Genomic DNA, 23698 nt, shown 5'->3' with positions numbered 1-23698 from the left:
CAGGGTGATGGCTTCCACCCAGTTCCCAGTATTTCTCAGTCTCCTTAGCCTGCTGGTTGATGAGGTCAGTCGGCTAGTAGGTTGGCTAATTGTTTCCGTGTGCTGGCTGTATGTAGGTGTGGGGCTGGACTCTGAGAGTTGGAAGCTTGTTGTGAAGTGCCCTTGACTCAGGACAGACTTGTGGGTCCTTCATCCGGGTGATGCTGAGCATGTGTGTGTGTGTGTCAGGGCTGTGTCTGGAGCTGCTGGAACATGGTGTGGGTCTAGGAGGGTTGTGGCTCTACACACAGGTAAATCAACCAGCCCCTGAACAACAGGGTCATGTGTTGTGCTTTCTGGGTATGTGGCTTGCTCTACAGGCCTGTGTAGTTTGTGAAAAAGCCCTGTGAGCCCTTCCTTGCAAAAGCAAAATGGACCCCTCTAGCTGTGTTAGAACAGCTGAGACTCTTAAAACAGTATCAGAGATGATTGTTTCCCTGCCCTGTAGCCAGGTGGAGGGGGAACCCTGGGCTCAGCATCTTGGCTATTCCCAGCCTCTGTTCTGGGAAGCACCACCTGATGTCTCGGTAGAGGGATGGCAGCTCTCAGGGGATCTCTCGCTAGTGCTGCAGTCACATCGGAGCTGGGCTGGCTTTCTAGGTTTTTCTGTCCATCCAGTGTAATCTCTGCTTTCTACTGCAGGAGCTTTGCTCACTTAACTGTGGTGGTTAGACTCCAGAGGTGGGCTGGCATGGTGTCTGGGGCGCACCCCGAGGGCATATCCTTGCAGTTGGGGGTGCTCATCAATAAAGTAGGCAGTGCTGTAAGGCATGGGTTGCCGGCACGGCTCTGCCTGCCTGTGGAGACAGAAAAGAAAGGAGGTAATTGCAGCAGTAATTTGAGCTGGATTGCTAATCCTTGCAGTGGAGCAGTGCAGAGATATTCCCACTCATCTCAAACCAGTCCTGGGAAGAGAATTGGGGTGAGCGATCCTGGGCAGAGGTCAGTGGGCTGTGTGGTGGCAGGCAGCCCTGCCGAAACTTTGCAGAGCACTGGGCTGGCTCAACCTGGCCGGAGGTGCAGCCCTCGGTTTGAATTGCTGCTCCTTCTTGGAGAAGCACAAGTGGTGGAGTGTCTGCTCTGTGCAGCGTTGCTCCCGCTTGCCTTTTTAGCGTGAACAGACCTCAATCCCACGCTGTTTTTGCAGATCACCCCAGGATGTGGTGGATATAGCAGAGACTTGTGGCCCTTTAGGCAACCCCTTGTGAGGTTTTTAAGGTGGGCACAGCTCTGCTGTGAGGGACTGAACCAAATCTCTGGATCTTCTTTGCAGCAGGATGGATCTCCTCCATCTGCGAGTTGGAGCTTTGTTTCGCACTGAAATCTGCCGGTTGTAGGCTGGTTTTTAAAGTGCCTGTGGAAAGCATATGCAGTTTACGCTGGAGCCTGGAGGAGTTGTATCTGTGCCTTTAGACTTGAGTGGATTTTCTTTGCAAGTCTAATGAGCCCTTCGTGCTCCTCGGAAATCAATCCACTGATTTTTCCCTTTCCCTTCCAAGCAGTCCGATTAGTAAAGGCAGTCATTACATGTGGCGTGGCTCCTGTTTTTAGTTTCTTTTCTTTAAATATCCAAGGAAAGGGAAGCGCCAGGGGATACCTTCTGTTAAGCTAAAAGGATTATCGCTGCAGTTGGGCTAATTATTTCCATCTTTGCAGCCTCCCCGCTGTACCTGCCCTGACCTCTCTTCCTAGAGCAGATCCGGTATCACTGTCTGTCCATCTTTGTGTCTGTGCCCTCCCTCTAGACTCTTGAATTGCTTCAGAGTGGTTAGTGGGATTGCACCATTAGTGCCCTGGGAAGGTGGGTGGATTTTGTCCCGGACCTGTCCTGTTTGGGTGGGCAGTGTGTGTGTGCTCCACGGGAGCTGTGGCTTGGCTGCCTGTGCTGATGCTCTAAGGCCCATGGGAAGGATGAAGGCTGATGGGGGTTACTGCGGGATGATGTGCAGTCTGAAGAGACAGGTTATACAAGTCCATAGGAAGAAAGGCCGTATTAACCTCTGCTGTTGATGGAAAAACTTAAGCACTTACAAGAAAGGTGGTGAAACTACTCATGTTCATGGTTTTGAATAGTGTGTGTGTGACTTTGAACGTCCTGTGGTACAGAGTTGCCGGGCTTTCTGGCACTTGTCAGCGTTTCACTTTATGGCTCCCCATCAGCTCCCATCCCAGGCTGTCTGCCTGGAAGTGCCTGATGTAATTTCAGATGGATTTCTTCAGTGTGTCAAGTCACTTGCTGCAGAATGAAATTCCTTGATGTGTTTGTAAATGGCTCAAAAAATCTAAAGAAGCCTCTCCCATGATCTTTGAACACGTCCGGCTCAGCAACGTGCATGTGTGTGCTGGCCTGGAGATCTGTTTTAGAGATAAATCAACTGTCTCCCATACATTGGAAAGAAGTGTTTGCTGGGATGCCCTTTTGAAGTTGAAACTGGAGAAGTAGGGGGATGTTCAGAGTGGTGAAATACTTCCCTGCCTAAGAAGCATTTAATCTTTTATTTGATCAAAGGTCGACTTAGATCCTGGGTGCGCTGGCTTGGTTGTACCACGAAGGTGTGTGTCTGTCTTGCTCGGAAGCATTTCTGCTCCTTCTTTCTCTCAAATGTCACTTCATGTGAGCTTCCTGGTGCAGGGAACACATCTGGCCAGCTGTGCACGTTCTCAGTTGAGTTGAGGTCAGAGCAGTCTGTCACAGTCAAGATGAGAGGCAAACTGATGGGCAAGCAGTGGTTTTTTTTTTTTTGGCTGGCTACTGTGGCTTTATATGTCCAGGTAGCGGGGCGAGTCTTTGACAGAGGGTGGAGGGGATTATTCACCAGCGGTAGGTGGTGAGCACAGGGATCGTGTGAGCTCTCATCAGGCTGAGGTGCAGCAAGATGCGAGTGGAATGGGGACAAGAAGAGGGCCAAAGAAATGGAGTAAAGCTGGCTGAGGGGATATGTGCATGCTATCTTATCCCTGTCCTGGGAAGGGGCTGTTGGACCTCAATGGCCAGAGGTGTGGGAGTGGGGGGCTTTAGGAGTGGTGACCAACAGCATTTCTGCATGACAGTGTCGGAACTGTGTGTCTGGGCTGAAAACTTGCTTGCACTGGGCTTATAGGTGATAAAATGTTCCTGTCCTGGCTTGCAGGGCTCAAGGTGAGTGTGTTCATTGTGGGGTTAGGTTGAGGACACAGCGATGACAGAAGGGGTGTGCTGGGAGAGACCGTCCCAAGAGAAGGGATGATCCAGCAGGATGAGCTTCCCGGAGGTTGGTTTGTAGCTTTTGTGAACTCTCAGGGTTGTGTGTCAGTGCAGGCTGGCAAGACGAGTCTCTGGATAAAAATGCAACTTTTATCTGAGAGTGTACTTCCCTTTGGTATGGTCAGAAGTAAAGGAAACCTAAGATTTGTCAATGTGGCTCATGTTCCTTCGCTAATGCTGACCCACCTCGTATGAAGTGCTGACTAGCTCCATGCAGGTGCTGAGTATTTTATTACCCTCCCACTGCAGATGCTGGATGTGATGGGGTAAGAGTTACTGGGACTGAATTACCTTTGTGGTCTAAGGCAAGACCTGTGATGGAGCTGGCTTGTGTGGTTGTGCTACAGAAGTGGAGCTTCACGTGCTCTCTGCTGGTAGCTGTAGCTTGTGGTGTCACATCAGGTGTTAGTGAGCCAAAGCTGGGATTTCGTCTGAAGTCAGAATTGCCGCTTGTGGTTCATTTTTAGCTCCCACTTACTCTGAATTCAAGGGCAGACTTTACCCTAAGCAAATTCTGCCCTCTGAAGTTACTTCTTTATATGTGGTTTTACCTGCTGCCTCATCAGCATGACAAATGCTGCTGCCCTGGAGCTAGCTGGAGGGGTTTGTAGAAGTAGCTTTTAACAATGGACATCTCCAAATTGGACAGAAAACTACATGCTTTTCCCTTGGCATCTTCTGGTGTAATAATGGAGAGCCTGGCAGGCATATATAAGCAGAAATAATAAATGTTGCTGTTGGGTACAAAAAGGAAAGCAGGTAAAAAGTCCAGCTAAAGATCTATTGCTTGAGCTGCAGTGTTGCTTGTAGTCACTGCCCATCGGTAAACGGAACAGATTCAGAAAGGATGGGACTAAAATGAGGGTATTGGACCTGCCCTGCGACAGAGGGAGGGACTCTGAGGCTTGCGAAGAGGAAACTCGCAGGGGTTGCAGGGGTGGACGAACGATCTGCAAAAAGGGCAACTGTGAGCTGGAGAAAGGAGTCTACCCGAGCAGTGTGTGCATCTTGGGCCAGATCCAAGCACCGTGTGCACACGTGGCCGTGCTGTCCTGCCTCCTTTCCTTTCTCATCAAACTTCCCTGTTCCTGACCTCTTTCCCTTCCATTCTAAATCTTGCCCAGCAGATTCACGTTCTTCTGCAGGGCTCCTGGGAGCCTCTTCGCTGAGGCAGCCGGTGCTTGCCTGGCCCTTGCCTTTGGCCAGAGCTTGGCAACTGGACTTGCCGAGAGCAAGATGGAGCCCAGCTCCCTGCACATGTACTAGGCTCCCAGCACTGGGAATCTCTCATTTGCAGCACTGCCGAGCTGTCATCAGTGCATCCTTATTTTTTGGCTTCGTAGCCTACTTTGTGTGAGTTTTGCCTTTCTCCTATTTTAGTGTTAGCTGAATTACCTTGCCAGCTCCTCCCTTCCCCCCAGGTTCCTCCAGGCGAGAGAAGAAGAGAGTAATGAATGCTGTTTAATGTGAAGGCACTTATTAATGCTTAATCTCTCAAATATGTCACTGCTTTTATTGTGTCTAATAATAGGGTTTATTGTCACGGCTGTCTGAGGTCCGCGCTCAGCTCCAAAGCGTATTTCATTAGTTACTGTTGCTCAGGTACTCCCCTTATGGAGGGGTTTTTGACTCCATGGGTTTGTTTGCTCTATCAACATCCCACAGCCTCTTGGTGCTTAAGTTCTTAAGTGGAGAATCCTGTACTGTGGTTGTAGCAGTGTTTGTGTGCAGATAAAAAGCACCTTACCAATGCTCGTGGCAAAATAGCTTGAAATGGCCTGGGTGAAATACTAGAAAGTCCTCGTTAGCAAGAGGGAGCTGGGCATACCTGAGTGATGCTGAAGGGGGATCAGGGTATGTAAAACGGGTTTTGGAACTGAGAAAGGATCACTAGGTACTGAAGTCCTGTAGTCTGCAGAGAGAGAAGTGCTCTGAACGCTTCCCATCTCTGAAAACGGGCAGTTCTGTAAGGTGGGTAAAGGTGTGGGGCTGCGGTGGGATTTGCTTTGCTGCCTCATGTCAGTGTGAGAAGAGAAGCCAGTGTCTCCCACCGGCTGCTCTCTGCCTCCCTCGGTATGGAATGACAAAGCGCTGTGGCTCTAGGTGTGGTCAGAGCCTCTCCAAATAGTCTGTCTCTATTCATGCACTGCAATAAAAAGAAGCACTACTGAAATACCAGCAACCCTGTTTATTCCAGCTTTTGTATTAGTGATTTAGAGAGAGCCTGTGCCCTTACCGAACGTGAATGGATCTCTCGTAACCCGAGACCAGGAGCAATATTATTTTAAGCAAGAAGTAAGGCTCTGAAGCAGGCTGTCCTTTTATACATATCATATGTGTGACAGCAGAGCTGCATTTAGAGCTGAAAGGGGACAAAATCCCTGAGGAGACTGATTGCACCTCATTTATTTTTAACAAATGTACTGGGGAAGATTGAGCCTGAATTCCTAGACTTGGGGCAGTCTTAAATATGGACAATTTCTACTCTTCATCCTTGTGGAAAGGAAGATGGCACCAGCTGGGCTTCCGCCTGATTCCTGGGGAGGATGAAATGCTCATGGATTCTGATTAATTTTTTTTTTTTTTTTTAAACTTGCTCCTCCTTTAGCCTTTGGGTTGGGAGGGGAAATAATGGTTTTACAAATCTTTGGCTGAATTTATGGTCTGGGTTCCCGTGTGGATTGTCACTATTCACGCTGCCTGCATCTGCTTTTGTTGCAAATCTGCTCATTGGCTCGATAAAACTAGAATCAAGGCAAGACAGATTGCTACCTGATTGTCATCCCGAGTGACCCAAACTGGGCGAAGACCAGCTGGAGAGAGACATCCGAGTGCTCAGTAGGGATGTGTTTTGTGTATAAAGGTTTTTATTTGCTGTTTATCCTTACTTAAAAATCCTTGTTTGTCTTGTCCCTCAGCATGGTTCAAACTGTGCTCCCTCGTTATGAAAAATAAAGGTACAAATGGAGCTTCTGTTGGGTTTTTACTGTTTTAGAAGCAAGATCTCTGGCTCTCAAATTCTGTTAACTTGTGCTGGGTATCAGGAGACACTACCGTCTCCCACCGCACCTCTCACTTGCCGTTTGTGACATGGTGTGTGAAACTGGGAGCTAAAACAGGCACCAGCACCCTTGGCTGAGCAGTGGCAGCCCCTGCGCAGTCCGATCAGCCGCTCCCTGGGACTGGGGCCGCAGCTTCCCAGTTCTCAGTGAGGTGGCAGCCTGCTGGGCTGCCCACCCGTTTCCCCATCGCTCCCCAGCTTGGTTGGCATGTCCCAGTCCTTCCTGTCAGGAGTTGAATGGTGCACTCATCCCTGGGCTGTGCTCTCCTGCTCATGTGTTGTTTTTTATTTTTTTTCTTGAGCTCCTCCAGATTAGGATTTTTTTCCTGCATTTATCTTCTTACCGCCCCTTCTGATACAGATTTAATAAAAAAGTGCTGCTTTTAGTTTTTAATAAATACTGTTGTGAACATTTTAAGGGAACAGTGTGTTTTCTGCTGTTGTGCAATAATGTGACAAGGGAGATGTAAGTGTAGCAGAAATGCTTGATGAATGTCCTATTGTTTGTGTCTTTTGGCCTTAAAAAAAGACATTCAGGAAACACACTCTGACTTTTGACCTCATCTGAAGTGTCTCTTAGTCATGAAAAGCAAAAATAATGCAGAAAAGCGAGCCAGAGGCTAAAATTGCCTTCTACAAGCCCTGTCTGGTTGCGTAGTGACTGCTGGGGTGAGGACAAGTCCTGCTAAAGCCTTCAAAGCTTGTGAGATCTGCTGTGTTTGTTTCTTGGCTAAGAAACCAGTGTGTCGGGAACGAATGACTCTTTCCTTCCCCTGTATTTATAGAGAGACTGTCCTGATAAGGCATCCTGCTGCGTTCCAGTGCCGTCAGTCATCTTTGGGATGCTGGAACTGGACGCTGTGGCGCCAAAGGGTATTTGGTGCCCAGTGTGGGTATCAAGTGGCTAAAAGTAATGGCTTGGTGAAATAAGCACTGTGGGCAAACCGCGCGGTGGTGGTTTGTCACCAGAGTGCGTAGAGACCTGTGTGGCCACTGCAGTGGTAAACTGGGGTTTTTCAGGCAAGCTGGCAATGCCTGTTCCTGCACGTGTGTGCTTGAGGTGCTTACCCTGGGCTTCTGGCCACTGCGGAGGGCAGTGAGCATCGCTGCTCAGCCCGACTGCCTGCACACCCTCTCCGTTCCCTCCCTGTTCCTTGTGGCACTACTGGAAGCCTCTCCGCTGTACCGTGCTTTAGACTGCTTCTGCATCTTCAATCTTTGCAGCCAGGAGCTCTGCAGACTTGGATCCTGTAGGAGTAAAATAGTGTTCCCTGGGAAAACTCACCTGACTTGGCTTCTTCCCTAGGACAGGCTTTCTGTCGCTGCAAGAGCGATGCCAGCCATGGTGGTGTGGCACTAGCTGGAGCAGATGGTGCTGTTGTCATCGTTTTAATTTCTATCCATGTGTTGAAACAGCTCAAAATAACTTAAGAAATGAAGGCCCAATCCAAGAAGATACTGTGAATGTTCTCCTTGCCCTGAGAAAATCTCTTGCAATTATCAGTGTCCACAGCACTTTCCTGGTTCTGCCACATCCACTCTTAACTAGGATCGCTTGCCTTTGTAGGCTAAAGCTGTGGCATGAAGAATCTTTTATATTTAATATCTTCATTACTGTGAATATTCAATGCTGCCACAGAACTTCTGCATAGGCTGTTCTGTCAGGGTGCAGCAAATGTTGTCAGCACTGTGAAATCAAAGAAAGAGGAGCAGCTGAGATCAAAGTAAGCAATAAACACATGCCATGTGTCTTGACAGCGTCTTTTTCAAGCCGGAGGCAAAACCTGGAGGGGCTCAAGGTGTAGCTGGATGGCAGCTGGTGCTGGCCTGGTGCTGGCCTCCCATGCCTTACCCCTCTGCTATGCTGGTGCTCCAAAGCCGGAGTGAGATGACCCATAGCACTACTGTCACACACAACTTCTGCTTGTGAGGGGTTCAGCTTCTGCTGGTTTAGTGCCTTGAACCACCTCCCCGTGGGCTGTTGGAGCAGTGCTGATGGTGTAGGGGAGTAAGGACCAAGCAGTGTGATCTGAGCCTGGCTTGTTGAATTTCAGCCTTGCTCTGCCCAGTTTTGAGGTAGGGGCCTTGCTTTTTGGATCTTTCCATGATCAAAACATTGCTGCTCTGAGGCCAAGGTATCTACTTTTTTTCGCTGTGTATTTTGGGCCCTTCCTGGGGTGCTGTACACGTTGCCATCTTGGTTGAGGTGGAAGGTGATAGCAAGTATCCAGTTCTTCAAGTCCATTTACAGGTGTAAATGAAATTTTCTTCCTAAAATTCTCTTAATTTATGAGGTTTCTGGTTGCATGTTGGTGTGTTCTCAGTGTCAGCATCATTCGAGCCTAGCACCAACCGCAGCAGCCTCATCTGCCTTTGCACACAGAGAGGTAGGGGAAGGAAGCTGGTGTGCAGCCTGCTCACTGCTTGCACTGAGGCCAGCTGCCTAGAGCAGCTCCTGGAAAGTGCAGGATGTGGCCCTTCCCAGCACAGGAAGGCTTAATCCTGCCTGTGTGTCCCTGGGGGCCCTGGCTCTGTGCACCACAGCAAAGGTGGCTGTTTTCTCCTGCAGCAAAGAAAGAAAAGATTCATGGGGCTGGCAGGAAGGTGGCTGAGTATTGCAGCAGGTTTCTCTCCTTGCAGTGGACTCTGCAATTTTTGCACTTAAATGCAGACCATCGAGCTTAAACTCTTCAGTGCAGAGCTTACCGATGGTGTGTGCGCTCTGCAGATGGTTCAGGGCTTGTATTTGATCCCATGTTCAAACCAGGTTTCCGACATTTCTCTAGCCCGTGGCTCTGGTGCACCAAATGGATGCTGCTGTACGTGTGCCACTACAAAAGCCTGCGGAGAAAGGAAATAGCAGAGCTTTGGTTCTCGTGCTGGCAGTCGTCTCTGCTGGGTCCTACAGCACACGGCTCTGCTGCAAAGCAGTAGGTTGTAAAATGGAGACGGTGCTGGAGAGCTTGCGTGAAGATGAACAGCAGAGCTGCTTTCAAGGAGTCGCTGTTCACTAACCTGCTAGAAACACCTTTATCTGGCTCTTCGGTTGATCACGTTGCACGCCTGCTAGGTGGAGGGAGCACCCGGCTGAGAGCTCGGCTCCACACTGTCTCGTCAGCCAGCGTGGGTATTTTCACCCTCCTGTTTGTTTGAGGGTGTTTGGTGTCTGGCTGGCTGATGAAGAGCAAGTTTTGGGGTATTTCTCAGCTCTTCAATTGACTGGATTGCCTTTTAGAAGCTCTGGCCAAGAACCCAAGAAGGGTGTGATGGTGCTCAGCGTCCTCCCAAATTGGCTGTGTTCAGGGAAGTGGGGGTGATTCTGTGTCTGTCGGCCTTTCCCTGCCCTGGGATGTGTTGTGGTACCCACTGGAGCATGAAATAAGTCCTGTCAGTTTGTTTCTGACCTCATATTAATGAAGAAAATTGTGATAACCATGAGAAACTGCTGGCCACGCTAATAGTCCTGCTTGTGGTAGATTGCAAGTGTTCACAGACCAGATGAGCCCTGCCAGCCTCCTTTTACCACTGACTGCTGTGTGAAAGGGACCTTCCTCAGCTGCTTATCATGGGAACATCCTTTATAATCATTCCACGTGAGTGACAGAGAGGAGTGTGGCAGCCGTCAGTTAGTGGGGATGGATGTCTGATTTTCTTTCTTCAGGCAGCGCAATCTCTCGGGAAAGCACCTTCTTCTTCCTCGTGATGTAATTTGCCAGCCAAAGTAAAGGAGACTTTTGATGGGGCAGAACGCTGTTGTGCCGTCAACTGTCCTAATTCATTAAGACTCCAGCAGCGTTTTTGGGAGCTTTTCTTTCCTCTTTTCCCTCTCCCCACCCAGGCACACATAAACATGACTTTTCTGCTGTTGCTGGAAGGTAACAGCTAAGAACACACTGACTCGTGTTGCCTTCCCTGCTGCTCTTTGGTGGCAGCAGGCAGGCTGGGGCAGCAGCTCCTCCCGGCAACCCGTGAGTCCGTCCGAGGACTTTGCCGTGCACAGCAGTTCAGCCACATCTTGGCATGCAGCGCAGCCTTTGAAAGGCAGTGCAGAGGAAGTACTAGGCTTCCACCATTTTCTCTTAAGTGAATAATGACTGGTACAAGCCTGAATGCTCGTGAGCCCACCTTAAAACCTGCAGCAGCAGGGAAGATGCTCTGATTTCCAGCGGGTTGGGCTGAGCCTGGGATAGGAAGAGTCAAAGAGAATTAGCTGGTAAATAAGATCTCCTGCCTTCTCTTTGATCCGCTCTACATGTTCAACTGCTTAAGGGCTTCCCAAGCGAGCAGGATTTTGGTGGAGGAAGATTTTATCCACCCGGAAACCATCTCACGGCTCTGTGAAATGCACGGCTGCAAGATACTCTAGCGGGGGGTTGGGAAGAAATCCAAAGGTAGCCTAGTAAATCCCTGCCAAAGAAGCTTCTCTTCCTTCTATTCACAAAGAGCCTGCTGAACAGATAGGGCAAGCTTTAAAACTACTGTTGCTTCCTTTTCTGATGCTGTGTAAGCCCCTCTGATCAGAGCTTTAATCTAGCTAAAGTTAGTGGATTTAGAGACAGCCTGCTCTTCGCGTCATAGTGTGGAATGAGAAGGGTGATCTGAAGTGCTGACACCTCCCTGGGCAGTGGTCGCCCTTAAACACCCTCCTGTAAGAGAAGGCTGGGACAGGGAGGCCTGCTACAGTGATGCTGCAAAAGGCTGGTTTTGACTTGGTCAGATAAGCCAGACAAAAGTGAAAAAGAAAGGTAAGAAGGGTAAGAAGATCAAGGAAGGAGGATACTAATAGCGCTAGTAGATGCTGCAGGTTGACATGGAGGTGCTCGGGTTTGGGGTGAGGTGAAGGCAGAGGTGCCTTGCTGCTCTTACATCCCTGTGGTGTCCCTCAGGAGCTTCCTCTGGTTTCTCTACTCAAGTGCTGCTCCGGAGAGCCCTGCCTGAAGGAGAGCAGCGCAGCTGGGAGCACGCGGGTTGTGGTGTCTGTGGGAGCCTGGCTTCCACTCTGGTTTGTCCCCAGCCTGCTCCGTGACAAGCCTTTTCACCTCTGTTTCCCTTGCAGGGAGCATGGGAATAATGAGATGTCTTTGGTAAACCACCCTGCACTTCTGTCAGTAGCAACTGATGCAAGATCTAGGGTTAATATTCCTGCATTGCAAAACACTTGTGTATGTTCCCTCAAACGATTCACAGCACATTCCTGTTCCTGGAAGAGGCCACATTTGTGGTGCCCTTTTCTTTGGGCAGAAAAGAGAGATGCAGATAAAACCATTTCCCATCTCCCGAGTCCAGCTGCTCTTGCAGCTCGGGCCATGGGCTGGAGTTGTGTGCCTGGATAATCTGGTCTCCTAATTGCCACCCTGCTTGGAAGCAGCTGCTGAACTGGGCCTAAGCTGATTTGGGATGGCAAATTCTGTTACTTTAATTCTCAGCAGTGCTGAGGAACTTGTCAGCACGTGAGTATCCTTTGGCTTTTCTCTAGCCACGAGCGTGCCCTGGAGACCTTTGCCAGCTGCTGACCCCCAGCAGTTAGCTTGCAGAGCTCTTGGCTGTGGAGAGGTTAGATCTGATGGTTCCCTGAGCTCTTGTGTCTTTGAACGCAGCTTTTCTATTCCCTTGTTTGTACAGAATCATGGTATCTCATTGCTTGGGGCTTCCTTGCCCTGTGACCACCCTCACCTTTCCCCATCTCCTTTCCAAACTTGGTAATACGTCTTTAACTGGTGTGGGGATTGTTCATTGCCTGGTCCCAGTAACCTTTGGATCCCAAATGGGTGTGCATGAAGCCAGCGTGACCATCCTTGCTGTGATGAGGCTCCTGTGCCTCAAAGCTGTTCCGCTGTGAACCCAAACCAATCTCACATCTGCATGGAAGGTGTCCAGCCCCGAGAGAAAGGTCACAAAAGTTCCAGGCCCCCAAGGAGTCACTTAAACAATAACGTGGAAAAAATGTGGAGAAAAAAAAAAAAAAGATCCATTTTTGAGACTATTTCTTTTGCAACACCCTCTTGTTCTAAGAGGCATTTGTCTGTCTTTGACCCTGAAGGAAGTTTTTCTAGCCTCTTGACTAGATAACTTGAAACTCCATGTACTTTCTCAGCTCACCACATATTAGGCAGTGCCTGCAATTAATGAGATCACCGTCCATATTCCTCCCTGTTAGCTTCTTGGAAAAACAGTACTTGGAGAAGTACACAAAGGAGATGAAAAGGAAGTTGCTTATGAATTATGAACAACCTTTCAGGCTGATGTTATTTCATGGGGCTGTTGCTCCATTTTAATTAAGTAATTCAGATGGAGTGATGCTTTTTTTAAAACCCTGTTTGTGTTTGATCACCTTTCAGAGGTAACACTTAGATAGCTCATGTTTGTTGAATTTTCATTTTCAAGTAACAAGAGTGGGTGCTACTGCCCTTACCAATTAGATAACAGAGAAGGAAGACCCTGCTGCAGCTGAGCACAAGACACAATAGCCAAGAGGCTTTACTCTGCTTGTGTCTGGAAATGAGCTGGGTGATTGCTTGGACATTTTGTGGCTAGTGTGAAAGATGGAGCTGCTCGGTTAGACCCAGTGATGAGCACCAGAGTGTGCAAATCCAGCCAGTATCTCTCAAAGCATTGCACTCGCCTTCTGCTGAAATTTCTCTTTCTTCTATTTTCTTACAACGTGTGGCTAGTAACCCCCCGCACCCAGCCGCAAACAGATCTGCCAACACCTAGTTTATTTTGGGATTTGTGCGTATGTAAATCGAGCCATTAGTTCCCAGGCTCGTGATCCCTGGAGCTGCGCAGTTTGAATCGCTGCAGATCGAGACTCTACCTCTTCCTCTGTGATTGGGGATAATCCCGCAGCCGTTCAGAAACGGTGACTGTCGGGTTGTGTCCCGTTGGCTGCGGTTGTAGCCCTGCGTGTTGCTGGGCCCACGGGTGAGTGGGGTGCAGCTGCTGACCCACTTTCCTTGGATGGGCATCGTGGGAGCACTCATCTCCTGGCACCAGAAGGGTTGCGGGGATGCGTTTTCGTGCTCCTTTGTGATAGTGCTAACGATGTTGTCTGGCACAGATTACGCAAGGCTGAGTGCCACCGAAGCACAGCTGTGTGGTCCCCGGCATCTGCTTTCTTCCCCCTCCGCCGCTGGGCCGCTCTCAATAGGGTACGTTGTTTTCAGCCCTGGTTTTATTTACCTTTCATTGCGGAGAAACCTTTTGCCAAGGGATTAAGACTTTGGGCTGCCCGACTTAATTTGGGATCTAAATCTTCCCAGGCGGAGAATGCTGGAGGCTTTGTGCGTGGTTTGCTGGTGGTTAGCCTGAGCGGCAGCAGAATGAGGGCTCTGCTGTGTCTTTGTGCGGGTGGTGATGTGTCCTGACTGCGCTCCAGAAAGACGTCCGGGGTGCCTGTTTGCTGGCGCTGCCAGAATGGGGCTGTGTGGAGCCTCGTGGTCTGCAGCGCAGAGGGCTCACCAGGCAGGAGAAACATGCTGCTTTACGGGAGACATTTCTTTCCAACACCGGGGGCTGGTTATGCCCTATAAACAGGGCTTAAATGTGTTCTAGCTGGGAACTTCTCATGTATTTTGTTCATTTATTGATTTAATTTTATTTCTTGTGTGCACAGGCCTTCCCCGTTCTCCTTCCCTCTTTATGAAATAGTATTTGTAGCTGTTGTTACGGTTCCTCTTGGAGGAAGGGTCCAGCAGTTGTTTCGTTTGGACCAGTTTTCACGTGTGTGGGTTGTGCTGGGGTGGGAGGTTGCCATGAATCGAGCAGTTGGTTTTACTCGAAACAGTGCCACCCCAGCTGTGCTCTAGTAGCTTTTGCCTCTGCCGACAGACCAGACCAAGCCATTTTATTGATGCCTTCAAGCCTAACAAGCTATTTAGAAATTAAATTTGCAGAATAGGCAGTGGAAGCAGAGCAGTGCTTTCATTCCTCTCAGTTCTCCTGGGCATGAATGCAGGATGGTCTCAGGGATGTGGCTCTGGTGTCCTGACTCACGATCATTGCATCTTGCAAATGAAGCAAGGTCAGGCTGGCCGTGGGCTGGCACGGAGACCTTGGTGGTGTTGGGCAAAAGGCAGTGTGTGGTTTTGCAGGCAGTGTGGGAACCATCACATAAAGCTGCTAGGCTTTACTATCAGGTCTCTGCGACCTCCTGTGAGAGCAGTGATGTTGTTTTCAGTATCCTTGCCAAACGAAAATTATTTTTTTCTTCTTTAAATGTGTTGTGGACCTTGAGCTAATAGCTTTCACTTCCTGACCTAAACTTCAGTGCTGTCAATGGCTATTAAAGGTTTGCATCCTTTCACTTAAGGCTTTTCCTCACTGGATACGTGGTCTTGCGTGCTTTGGGCTCTTTGGGGTGTAAATTGCTATTTTGGCTTTTAGCCCCTAACATTTTATACAACACAGGCCTGCAGGGACTGTTCTGAGGCCCGGTTCAGCTGTGAAATGCTATTGAAATGCTTGAGAGTTGTTCCTGGTTGCTCAATGTTGAGCTTAGCTGACAGGGTCGTGGCAGAGTGCATCTGGAGCCAGCCCTGCGCTCCCTCTGCTCCGCCGATGGATCCACGCACACCTCCAGCCCCCCCTGCTTACAGCACATTGGAATACCTGCTCCTCTCCAGGTTACACCTGTCTGAGGGTGGGTATGGCAATATTCAACTCTCAAACCAGTCAGAGGCTTGGCGGCCTCTGTGTGTAACCCTTTATCACTGGGAAAGCAGCTCCAAGCTTGGGAGTGAAACACGCTGCGTGCCAGCCTGCATCTCATCTCAGCACTGGTGTGAATGGCAAAGCAATTGCATTTGGTGGCAGGAGATGGCTGGACTCTCACCGGTTAAAATCACCTCTCAGACAAACTGGATTTATGCTCGGGGCCCTAATGAGGTTGCACGTACAGAGCAAACACCAGAGGTACTGGTGTGCTGAGCCTACGCTGCCAGAAATCAGCCCGTTTCTCTTGCTCCTGGCAACAAAAACTTTGCCCCCCTACTTCCCTCCTCGTGTGCCTTGTTGCACAGCTCAAAATGTCTGCTCAATACGCCTTTTCTCTCAAAAGGCGGGCTGCGGGTTTGAAAAATGCAGGGTTTGGAGGAGCTGTTAATTGTGGGATAGGCTGTTGCTTTTTAGATAGTGTCCCTGGTTAACAAGAACAGTTCTGCTGGAAAGGGATAAGATTCTTCGGAGGGTTTGTGCTTTATCTGTCATGCAGAGGGTGCTGCCAAAGTTTATCTCTGCGCAGCTATCCTTGCTGTAATTATTCATTACTGAACTATTGCGTCAAGGTGGGGCTGGTTTTACAGTTTTTAGAATATTTTTTCCCCTTAATGTTATGTTTTTCCCTAAGAGGGATTTCCCCTTCCCCCGCTGCAAAAGAAGAGCAAATAGGATTATCGTTAAGAGACTGTTTTCAAAATGCAAAGTAGTTTCTCAAATGCACAATTTTCAGACCATTTTTGTTTAAGAAGTCTAATCTAAAATACGCCGTTTTAATAAGGTTTAAATTCCCTTGAGTCATATGAATTTATTACCTGAGTGAAAACCCAGAGCAAAGCTGAGACTTTCCCTCTAGAATAAGAAGGGGTTTGCATGTAGGCAATTCAGTTTTGCTTCTCGGTTTCAACAGGACAGATCTGTCCCAAAACTGTGTGCATCATCAGTATGGTTTTGAGTGAGCAATGCTTTTAGCTGACATCTACAATGGATGAAAAAGAAAGAGGGAGAGAATGAAGTTCAGCATCCATCGGAGAGGCATAAAATATCTTTATAGATGATGTTCCTGGTGAATAGGACTGTATGATTATATGGCCTGTGTATTTCAAATTCTGCTGGGAGAGCTTTGCAGCTTAGAGATAATGGTGGTGGCGGCTCACTTGTACTTACCCATTGAATCGCTTTGTGCGCTTAATGTTATTTATTTGCTTATCTGGTGCCGATGGAATTTCATCAGCCCTATTGTAATGGGTTTAAATCTCAGCCCTGGCAGGCCTCGGAGGGCAAGCTGTAGGAAATGCTTCCCGAGCCACACGGGAGGGGCAGCGTTGTGAGAGAGGCATCTGTTGAGTGGGCATTCCTTCTGCTAAAAGCAAGATGCTGTGGGAACCGTGTGGGAGCTGGATCCCTCTCCCTGCCCCTTGGCTCGTGCCAGTTTGAGGAGTTTTTGTTCCTCTCCACCACTGACTGCTGCACGCAGTGGCTCAGGTGCAGAGTGACTCCGCTCCCTGCCTGCTGTGCTGCAGACATGGCGGGAGGACGTTGTGCTTCATCTGCTGGGAGATGTTTCTGTTCTCCATAGCAAACCGGGCATCAGCCCCCAGAATCGCCGTGTCCAAATGAATGAGTGTCCAGGGTGTTTTGTAAGCTGCAGCCAGGTTTCAGGTGCTCTCAGGGTCCCATTGAGGGGTTTTTTGATGGATCTTTGTGGCTTTTGGGCGTGCTTTTTTCCTTGCAACAGAAAAGGCAGCTCTTTCTCTCTTATCTCTGAAAAATGAATGGCTACAACCTCCCGAGTCCACCTCCAGTCCTTTACCTCTGAGACGGCCTCATCCTGCCATGCATGGAGCTCAGTGGGAACGGGAGCTGCCTCTGCCTGGCTCTGAGCAGCACAGCGTTAAAAGCCTTCTTGCAAAGCTCGGGCAGATAGCAAGATCGTCAGCTTCTCTGAAAAACACCCGGCCATTTCTTTGTGCTGAAAAGCCCTGGCAGGTCAGCGGGAAACGGGGTGACAGTCAGCCCTGCGACCAGGCGGCCCCGTGTGCCCGCCAGCAGATCCACTGGCCTTTGCTGAATCACGGCTCACTGCTGCTGTGCCAGGGTTGCACAGATGCAAAATGCTCTATTCAGAGGAAAAGTGGAACACCTTTGGCTGTGTTGGGTGCTGCTCGTGGAGCCAGAGATGAGCCTCTGGTGTGGTACGCGAGCTGACTAGTTGTCAGGCTGGGAGTCCTCTCCGGATGGTGTCCCAGGAAATTCCTGTCCAGAGGCAAGAAAGGACTAAATGTATCTTTTCAGGGAGATTGGAGGAGACACTAATTGCTCTTTTCCAAAAAACAGGTGGGAGGAAGAGAGAAAAGGAGGCACAATAAGGAAACAGCCTCACTCAAATCCAGCCACCAGATTTGTGAGTGGCTTGCCTCTGGGTCTGCAGTTGGGAAGCAAAGATGTTAATATCTGTAGATGTTTAGTGAACTGAGCTGGGCTGGGAGGGCTGTTAGGGACCACCAGTTGTGAGTGGAGTAGGAACTGCTTCTCCCATCCATGTTTTCTTACCAACAGACAAGGCAGCACGTGGGGAAAACTGCTGTACCCAGCCCTGGGTGTGCGTCTGGGGCAGAGAGGTCACCCTCCGTGCATACACACACACAAACGCGCGCGCACAAGTGTGTCATTTTACAGTCACGTTTATGCCCAAGGTGCTTTTGTGCCCTGTACATGAGGTTAACATTATATTTTAGTATTTCAGTACTACGTAGACCTGTAAATAATATCAAGCAGCGGCCAGATGAGACCAGGATATAATCAATATGATCCTTTGAGCTCTGGGAGGAGGGCAGCCATATGTCCAGATAATTAGGGCCCACCATTTTAGGAGCAAAAATTAGGTACTTAATTATTTCCTATTTTATACCTCCAGTTTTGTGGGTGATTTCCTTTCAGGGCAAGTTCTCGAACTTACTTGGTACAGTTCTCTCAAATGGCTTTGTAGCTGTCTAAGGCAGAAATTAAATTGCATAGTCATCTTGCTAAGGCTTAAAAAAAGCTGGGTGAGAGATCTGGTTACTAGCATTGGAGTTTCTCTTGCGTAGTTCCATATATCCAGTTAATTTATTGCCAGCAAACAAATCCACATGAGTTTGCCTCCTTGCTGCTGGTAACCTGAGCTTCGTTGCTGGATTCATTCGCTCCTGACGGCCATGGAAAATGTGCGATTACACTAATAGCTGGTTATTAATCACTGCCAATGGCTGTAATTATATCAGCTATTAGGAAGTCAACTAAAAGCAATGTCTGTCCAACCAGCATGGACAATAAGGAGAAACGCGGTCCCTGCTTCACAGAAGCAGATAATGTTTGTTGGCAACTTCATTTCCTTTTGCAGATAGATGCACATTAGAAAAATAACTCTGAATTTTAGCACCTTTCTACTTCCACTAAGGCATCCAGACCTATTCACTCGACACCGTGGTGTTGGCTTCCTGAGCACTGCAAGAAGGATTCAGGGTTGAGTAGCCCTTGTGCTGCCCTCTCAGACCCACAGCCAAGCGAGACCCTCTTCTCTAAGAGTGCCTGGAACAAATCCATCTCTGGAGAGACCTGGTTTACCCCTGTATGTCACTTTTGGTTTGCTTTTAAGATAGTCGGTGTATTGTTAGAGCCGTGTTTCCCTGCTGGGTGTATCCACAGGGGTAGAAGGCATCCCTTCCTGCAGCAGCATCATGCCTTGCCAGCAGACACTTCTGTTGAGGGACTGTTGAAGTGGCAGATGCAGAGTTTGGAGCATGCAGCAGAAGTATGTCTGCACTAAACGTGCTGCTCCTGGTGGTCACCTGTGACAAAACAGTTGCTGAGCAGTGTCCTGCGTGCACCAGAATGGTCATTTTGCTTGGGACATCTTAAATACCTGTGGAATTTTGATGTTGCAACTGGGCAGAACTTGCCTATATCCTGTTGTGATGGATGCAGTGACTGGCACACGCTTTTGCTTGTGCAGGAATAATTAGACCTTCCCTTTGTTCACAAGGAACATTTACTCCTTTATATGTCTTTTATGCAAAATCTGTGTTTTCCTTTTGGCTTGTGCCCATAGGTGAATTTTTTTCTGTCCTTTGAGTGTAAATTGCTGTGACCTTCTATGCTGAGAGCTTGGAGCAGCTCTGCCAAAGAGTGGTGTCTGGCTGGGACAGCCCTTTTAGATCCCAGTTTGGCATGTTAGCACTTCCCGCTGTCCTCCTCCATTTGATGACTGCAGACAAAACATGCTCCCGGTGGATTCAGAGGCACTAGCATTAGATGCTCCAGGGATATTTCAGCATGGTATGAAATCCAATAGGTAACGTGTACCTTGGAGCTGTGACCTTCCCTGAGCACAGTGGTGTGATTTCAGGGCTCGTCAAAAGGGAACAAAGTAGGTATCTTCTTACAGTGGCTGAAAAGACGGTTGGCTGGTGTGGGCTGATTGCTTGCAAGAGGATGTTTAATGCTCCTGGAAATTGGCTGACCAACCAAAATTGTCTCGTGGAGCAGTAGATGGGAGCGCACCAGCTGGGCTCCAGATGAAGGCCTGTTGTGTCAGGTTTTGCCTGATGGGTGTTTTTTTTTAACTCTCCTCTTCAGGTAACTTTGCTGAGAGATGGCGGAGCAGCGTCAGGACGTCACCATGATGGAGGATCACGCAGCTGGCCAGGAGAAGCACATCCCATCAGGTGAGCACCTCCAGGAGGAGATGGTGGAAAGGACCTGCCTGGCCCACTGCTGAGAGAATGACCTAAGTGGGGAGAGCAGGGCTAGCGTCCTTGGGGACGGCCAGGAGGAGGTGGTATGTGTGTCAGAAGGTTACCGTGGATCGGCTGGCTGCAGCCAGTGGGCAGTGGGTACCCACAAGATGCTCTGATGTTCATAGTCGTAGGAAAATGCTGCTGTTTGATATCATTGCCCAGCAAGAGCAGAACAACCCCTAGTATCCAGACTAGCGACGATCTTATAGCTGAAGCTTTGCAAATGTGTGTTTCTGTGTTCACTCCTTAGTTTGCTATAAAAATACAGCACTGCTTTTATTTGAAGACACGGCTCAAGGGTGCTGCTTGCTGCCTGCTTTTCTCACCCGCACAGGGAGATGGGGGGAACTGAACTGAGAGCTCTGGGAGCGGGGGCCATGCAAGAGTCTTTTGCCCCGTATTTCAGACCTGCATTTCTCAAGAAGCCTTTCCTTTCTCATTCCACCATGCTCCACAGTTGAGCTTGGAAACCCACGTAACGCCAGCAAACCTGGTGGGACTCGCTCCCGGCTACGCTCCATATAAACATCATCTTAATTTTCTTTTCTTGAGGTGCTTTGGACACAGCTTACACCAGATAAATGGGTTGTCTCTGTTCTGGAGAGAATCCATAGCATCCATTCATGCCAGGTTCTGTAATGCATTTCAGTCTGATAGCTCCTCTCAGCGTGTAGCCTCAGCTTTGCACATCACAGGTTCCCAGGGATTTTGCTTATATTAGTTTGAATCTTCTTTTCCAAGTCGTTTTCTTCAGTTCTCGTTATTTTATTTGCCCAGACTCCTTGCAGAGAGGAGACTCGAGCCTCTTGCCCTGCTCTTCCAAAAGGTGACTTTTGCAACCAAGTCTTCGCACAGAAGCCCAATGTGCTACCCCAAGCCCTGTACAGAGACTTGCTGGTTTGCAATGATTAGAATTAACACATCATGGAAGCTTTCAGCAGCCTGCTCTGGGAGGGAGGCTAATGGCTCCAGAAATGGCAGAGAGGACAACAGTGACTCACAAGTTGTACATCTTTTCTGCTTACGTTGCTAAGATCTCCTTTCCTGCTTGTGCCATGCTTTGCTGTTTCTAGCTGTCCGGTTCACTGGGCTTTTCTTTTGCCGATGGGTTTCTGCTTGTTCCTTTTGGTGATGACACTGGTGCTTTTGGTTGGCATTTTCACGCTTTGCTTGCTTATTAGTTCAGGTGTTTTATACTCTCCCATTAGAGTTTCTTGCTGCTGTGGATCTGGGCAATCAGAGTTCATGACTCAGAGGCCATAATTCATAGCCAAGGACTTGTTCTAAGTATTTGAATGTTTTCCAGGCTATCCCCTTCAGATACCAGTCGATGATGGATCGGATGAGCCTGTTTCTGAAACATCTGACGCTAAGAGCACCCCAACTACGGAAGGTGGGAGCTCTTTGACTTACTGCTTTGAAACCATGATGGATGGGGTCGTGGTAAACCTTGCCGAAAGACTCGCTGTGCCGTGTTCTGGTGGGGTTGCTCAGGAGGAGTGTCTGCACTCTTGGACAAACGCTCTTCACTAGTCTCATCGCAAGCGATGTATGCCACTCTGCAGAAAGAGATAATGAGCTTTAAAGATGGAGAGTGGGTTGGAAGGCAAGAAAAGGTGAAGTGTTTATTATAGTTCAGGAAGTTGCTTGTGGTTTGTTTCCTGAAGACTTTTTACGCAGTGACTGCAAGGTCCTGTTACCTCAGCGCGGCCCGGAGCAATCCCATGTTGTGTGCTCCCAGGGCCAGAGGTTTGCATCGTTGTGCTCCCCCAAGATACTGACAGCACGTCCTGGTCGCTGTGTTCCCTTTCAGAGTCAGCTGTACCCCATAGCTCTGGTTTTGCCCCCTGCGTATTTACATGTTCATTAGTACAGCATGAGTCGTGCTGGAATGATGAGATGGGCAGAGTCTATACATAAAACAAAACTCTGTGCTGATACAAAGGTCGTATTGGTAGGACTCAGGGCATGTCAGTGCTGCTCCAGAGTGTTCTCTGAATGCTGTGTTTTAGAAAGAATCTAATTCTGAAGTGGTCTAGAGACTTGTTCACCATTTTAATTAACTACACTTTTTGTGTTCCTCTGGCTGCTTTAATCCCAAATACCTGCCTCTTGGAGACTTCAGGTAAAGGCATTAGTTTGCAAAATTTATCTAAAAGAAAGGTTGACAGAGATGCTGACCAGTTCCAGCCCTGTCACACTGGAGGTGTAGGCCAACTGCTCGTCTGTGAAGCAGCTCTGTTCCTGTGTACGTGGCTCAAGAAATCAGTACGTAAAACCTGGCTGGTGCAGAAGGGGATATTGTCCCTCTTTCCAGTTGGATTGGGACTGTCATGACAAGCAGACATCCCTCTGGTAGATGGAGCCAGGTATCTGTCAGTCTCAGAGCTGCCCAGAGCGCGACGCAGCCGCAGTGCTCGGATGGTTTATGGAGGTATCCGATGGGAGCTGTTCTTTCCTGCTCCAGACCAGCGATGTCCCCGTGCAGATAGCATTGCTGTGCACGCAGATCAGGCACCAGTGGCTGCCTTCAGCTGTGCGTTCTCAGACAGTGTTTATGGTAAAGCCTTCAGCTGCGTAAGGACTACGCTGGAGATGTGAGGTTTGTGTGGCAGAGGAGACAGCTCATGGTGTCCCTGCTGTGTCATGCTCATTTCTCTCCCTCCACAAGCACTGGCTCAAGGGAGGGAGTCGGGTGCTTTTCTGAGCAAAGAGTTCTTCAGGCATGTCCTGGCCTCCGCAGGGTTTTGCCACTCAACGGCTATGTGAAAGCTGCGTTGTTTTTCAGATGCCACAGCACCTTTAGTGGAGGAAGGAGACCACGAGGATCAGGGTGGTGTCGAACAGCACGGGGAGATCCCAGAAGGAACCACAGGTGAGGGAGACCGAGGTGCAGTTTCATCTCTTGATGCAGACAGAGCAGAGAGCTGGACTGGTTAGTGCTTAAAAATAACACTGCAAAACCTCTCGCAGGCATGCTTTGCTCCTGATACGTGCTTCCTTCTTCTCCACGGCCTGCAGAAATAATTCCTAGCTTACAGTTGTCCTCTTACCTTCTCCATCCTGGGGGAAACTCGCAGCCTTTTCTTCTCTCTTTCTCAGCTCCACATCTGACAATCTTTCTATCTGTGGTGGCTTCGCCTCCCATCTCCAGGCTAAGTCCTTACCTGCAGATCCCGGTCATCTCTGCCCCTCTGCCAGCAGCCCCGCTTTGCTGGCGAGGCGAGGCAGTCACCACAGGACCTTGTCTCACTGGCATTCTCGCTCAGCCCAGCCCATGCGGTTGTCTTTGAAGTGGCAGGTGAAAACCAGGCCACTGCAGCAGTTCTGTGGCTGCCGGCGTGTTTTAAGGATAATGCAGGGGAAGTCAAGTGGCAGATTCAGTCTGGATGCTCTGTGGGGAATCGCTGCACCTGGGCCTGGTTTTCTGGGGAGGGATGGAGGACTTTCAGGGGCAGAGGAAGAAGGGAGTAAGCTGCAGCAGTGCTGTGTGTGTACAAGAAGGCAGGAGCCCCTGGGAGAGTCAGGTCTGTATGTGAAAAATGAGTATGTGGCCCCTGCGTGGTAGCCACTGGCTTTTTCCTGGAAGCATCAGGCAGGACCTGAGAAAAGGTAGTGGGTGGAAATAGGCTTTTGCCAGTGCCCGAACACTGAAACAAGCCCACAGCACACTCCCTCGGGCAGCCACATTGTCTGTCCTGCATCCAGTGCCCAGGCTGCTGGTGGAGCCCTGGGCTGAAATGCAGAGCTGGCCTGCTAGCAAGGATGCGCAGTCTCTGGTTCAAGCTCTGACTGCACCAGGGAGCCAGGGAGCAGCAGTGTGTCCTGAACTCTTTGGAAAAAATGGGGGAAACAGAGAAAGTC

At 49.2% G+C, this 23698-nt stretch overlaps 1 protein-coding gene across 13 annotated transcripts in view; it reads left to right on the top strand.

Annotated features, from left to right (window-relative positions):
• The window catches only part of MAPT (microtubule associated protein tau), a 53547-nt gene that overhangs the window by 4103 nt on the left and 25746 nt on the right, over window positions 1–23698 (top strand). For all 13 annotated transcript variants that reach the window (XR_012631959.1, XR_012631957.1, XR_012631958.1 and 10 more), the window contains exons 2-4: window positions 19674–19762; window positions 21141–21227; window positions 22623–22709. Coding sequence is in view for 10 of the 13 variants with exons in the window: in XM_074892433.1 (XP_074748534.1) it covers window positions 19690–19762; window positions 21141–21227; window positions 22623–22709 (247 nt within the window). In the remaining 3 variants the exon portion in view is untranslated. The remainder of the gene's footprint in view (window positions 1–19673; window positions 19763–21140; window positions 21228–22622; window positions 22710–23698) is intronic.

Source organism: Strix uralensis, chromosome 22, assembly GCF_047716275.1.
Source record: "Strix uralensis isolate ZFMK-TIS-50842 chromosome 22, bStrUra1, whole genome shotgun sequence".
Taxonomy (NCBI): Eukaryota; Metazoa; Chordata; class Aves; order Strigiformes; family Strigidae; genus Strix; species Strix uralensis.
This window is presented reverse-complemented; position numbering and strand designations above follow the sequence as displayed.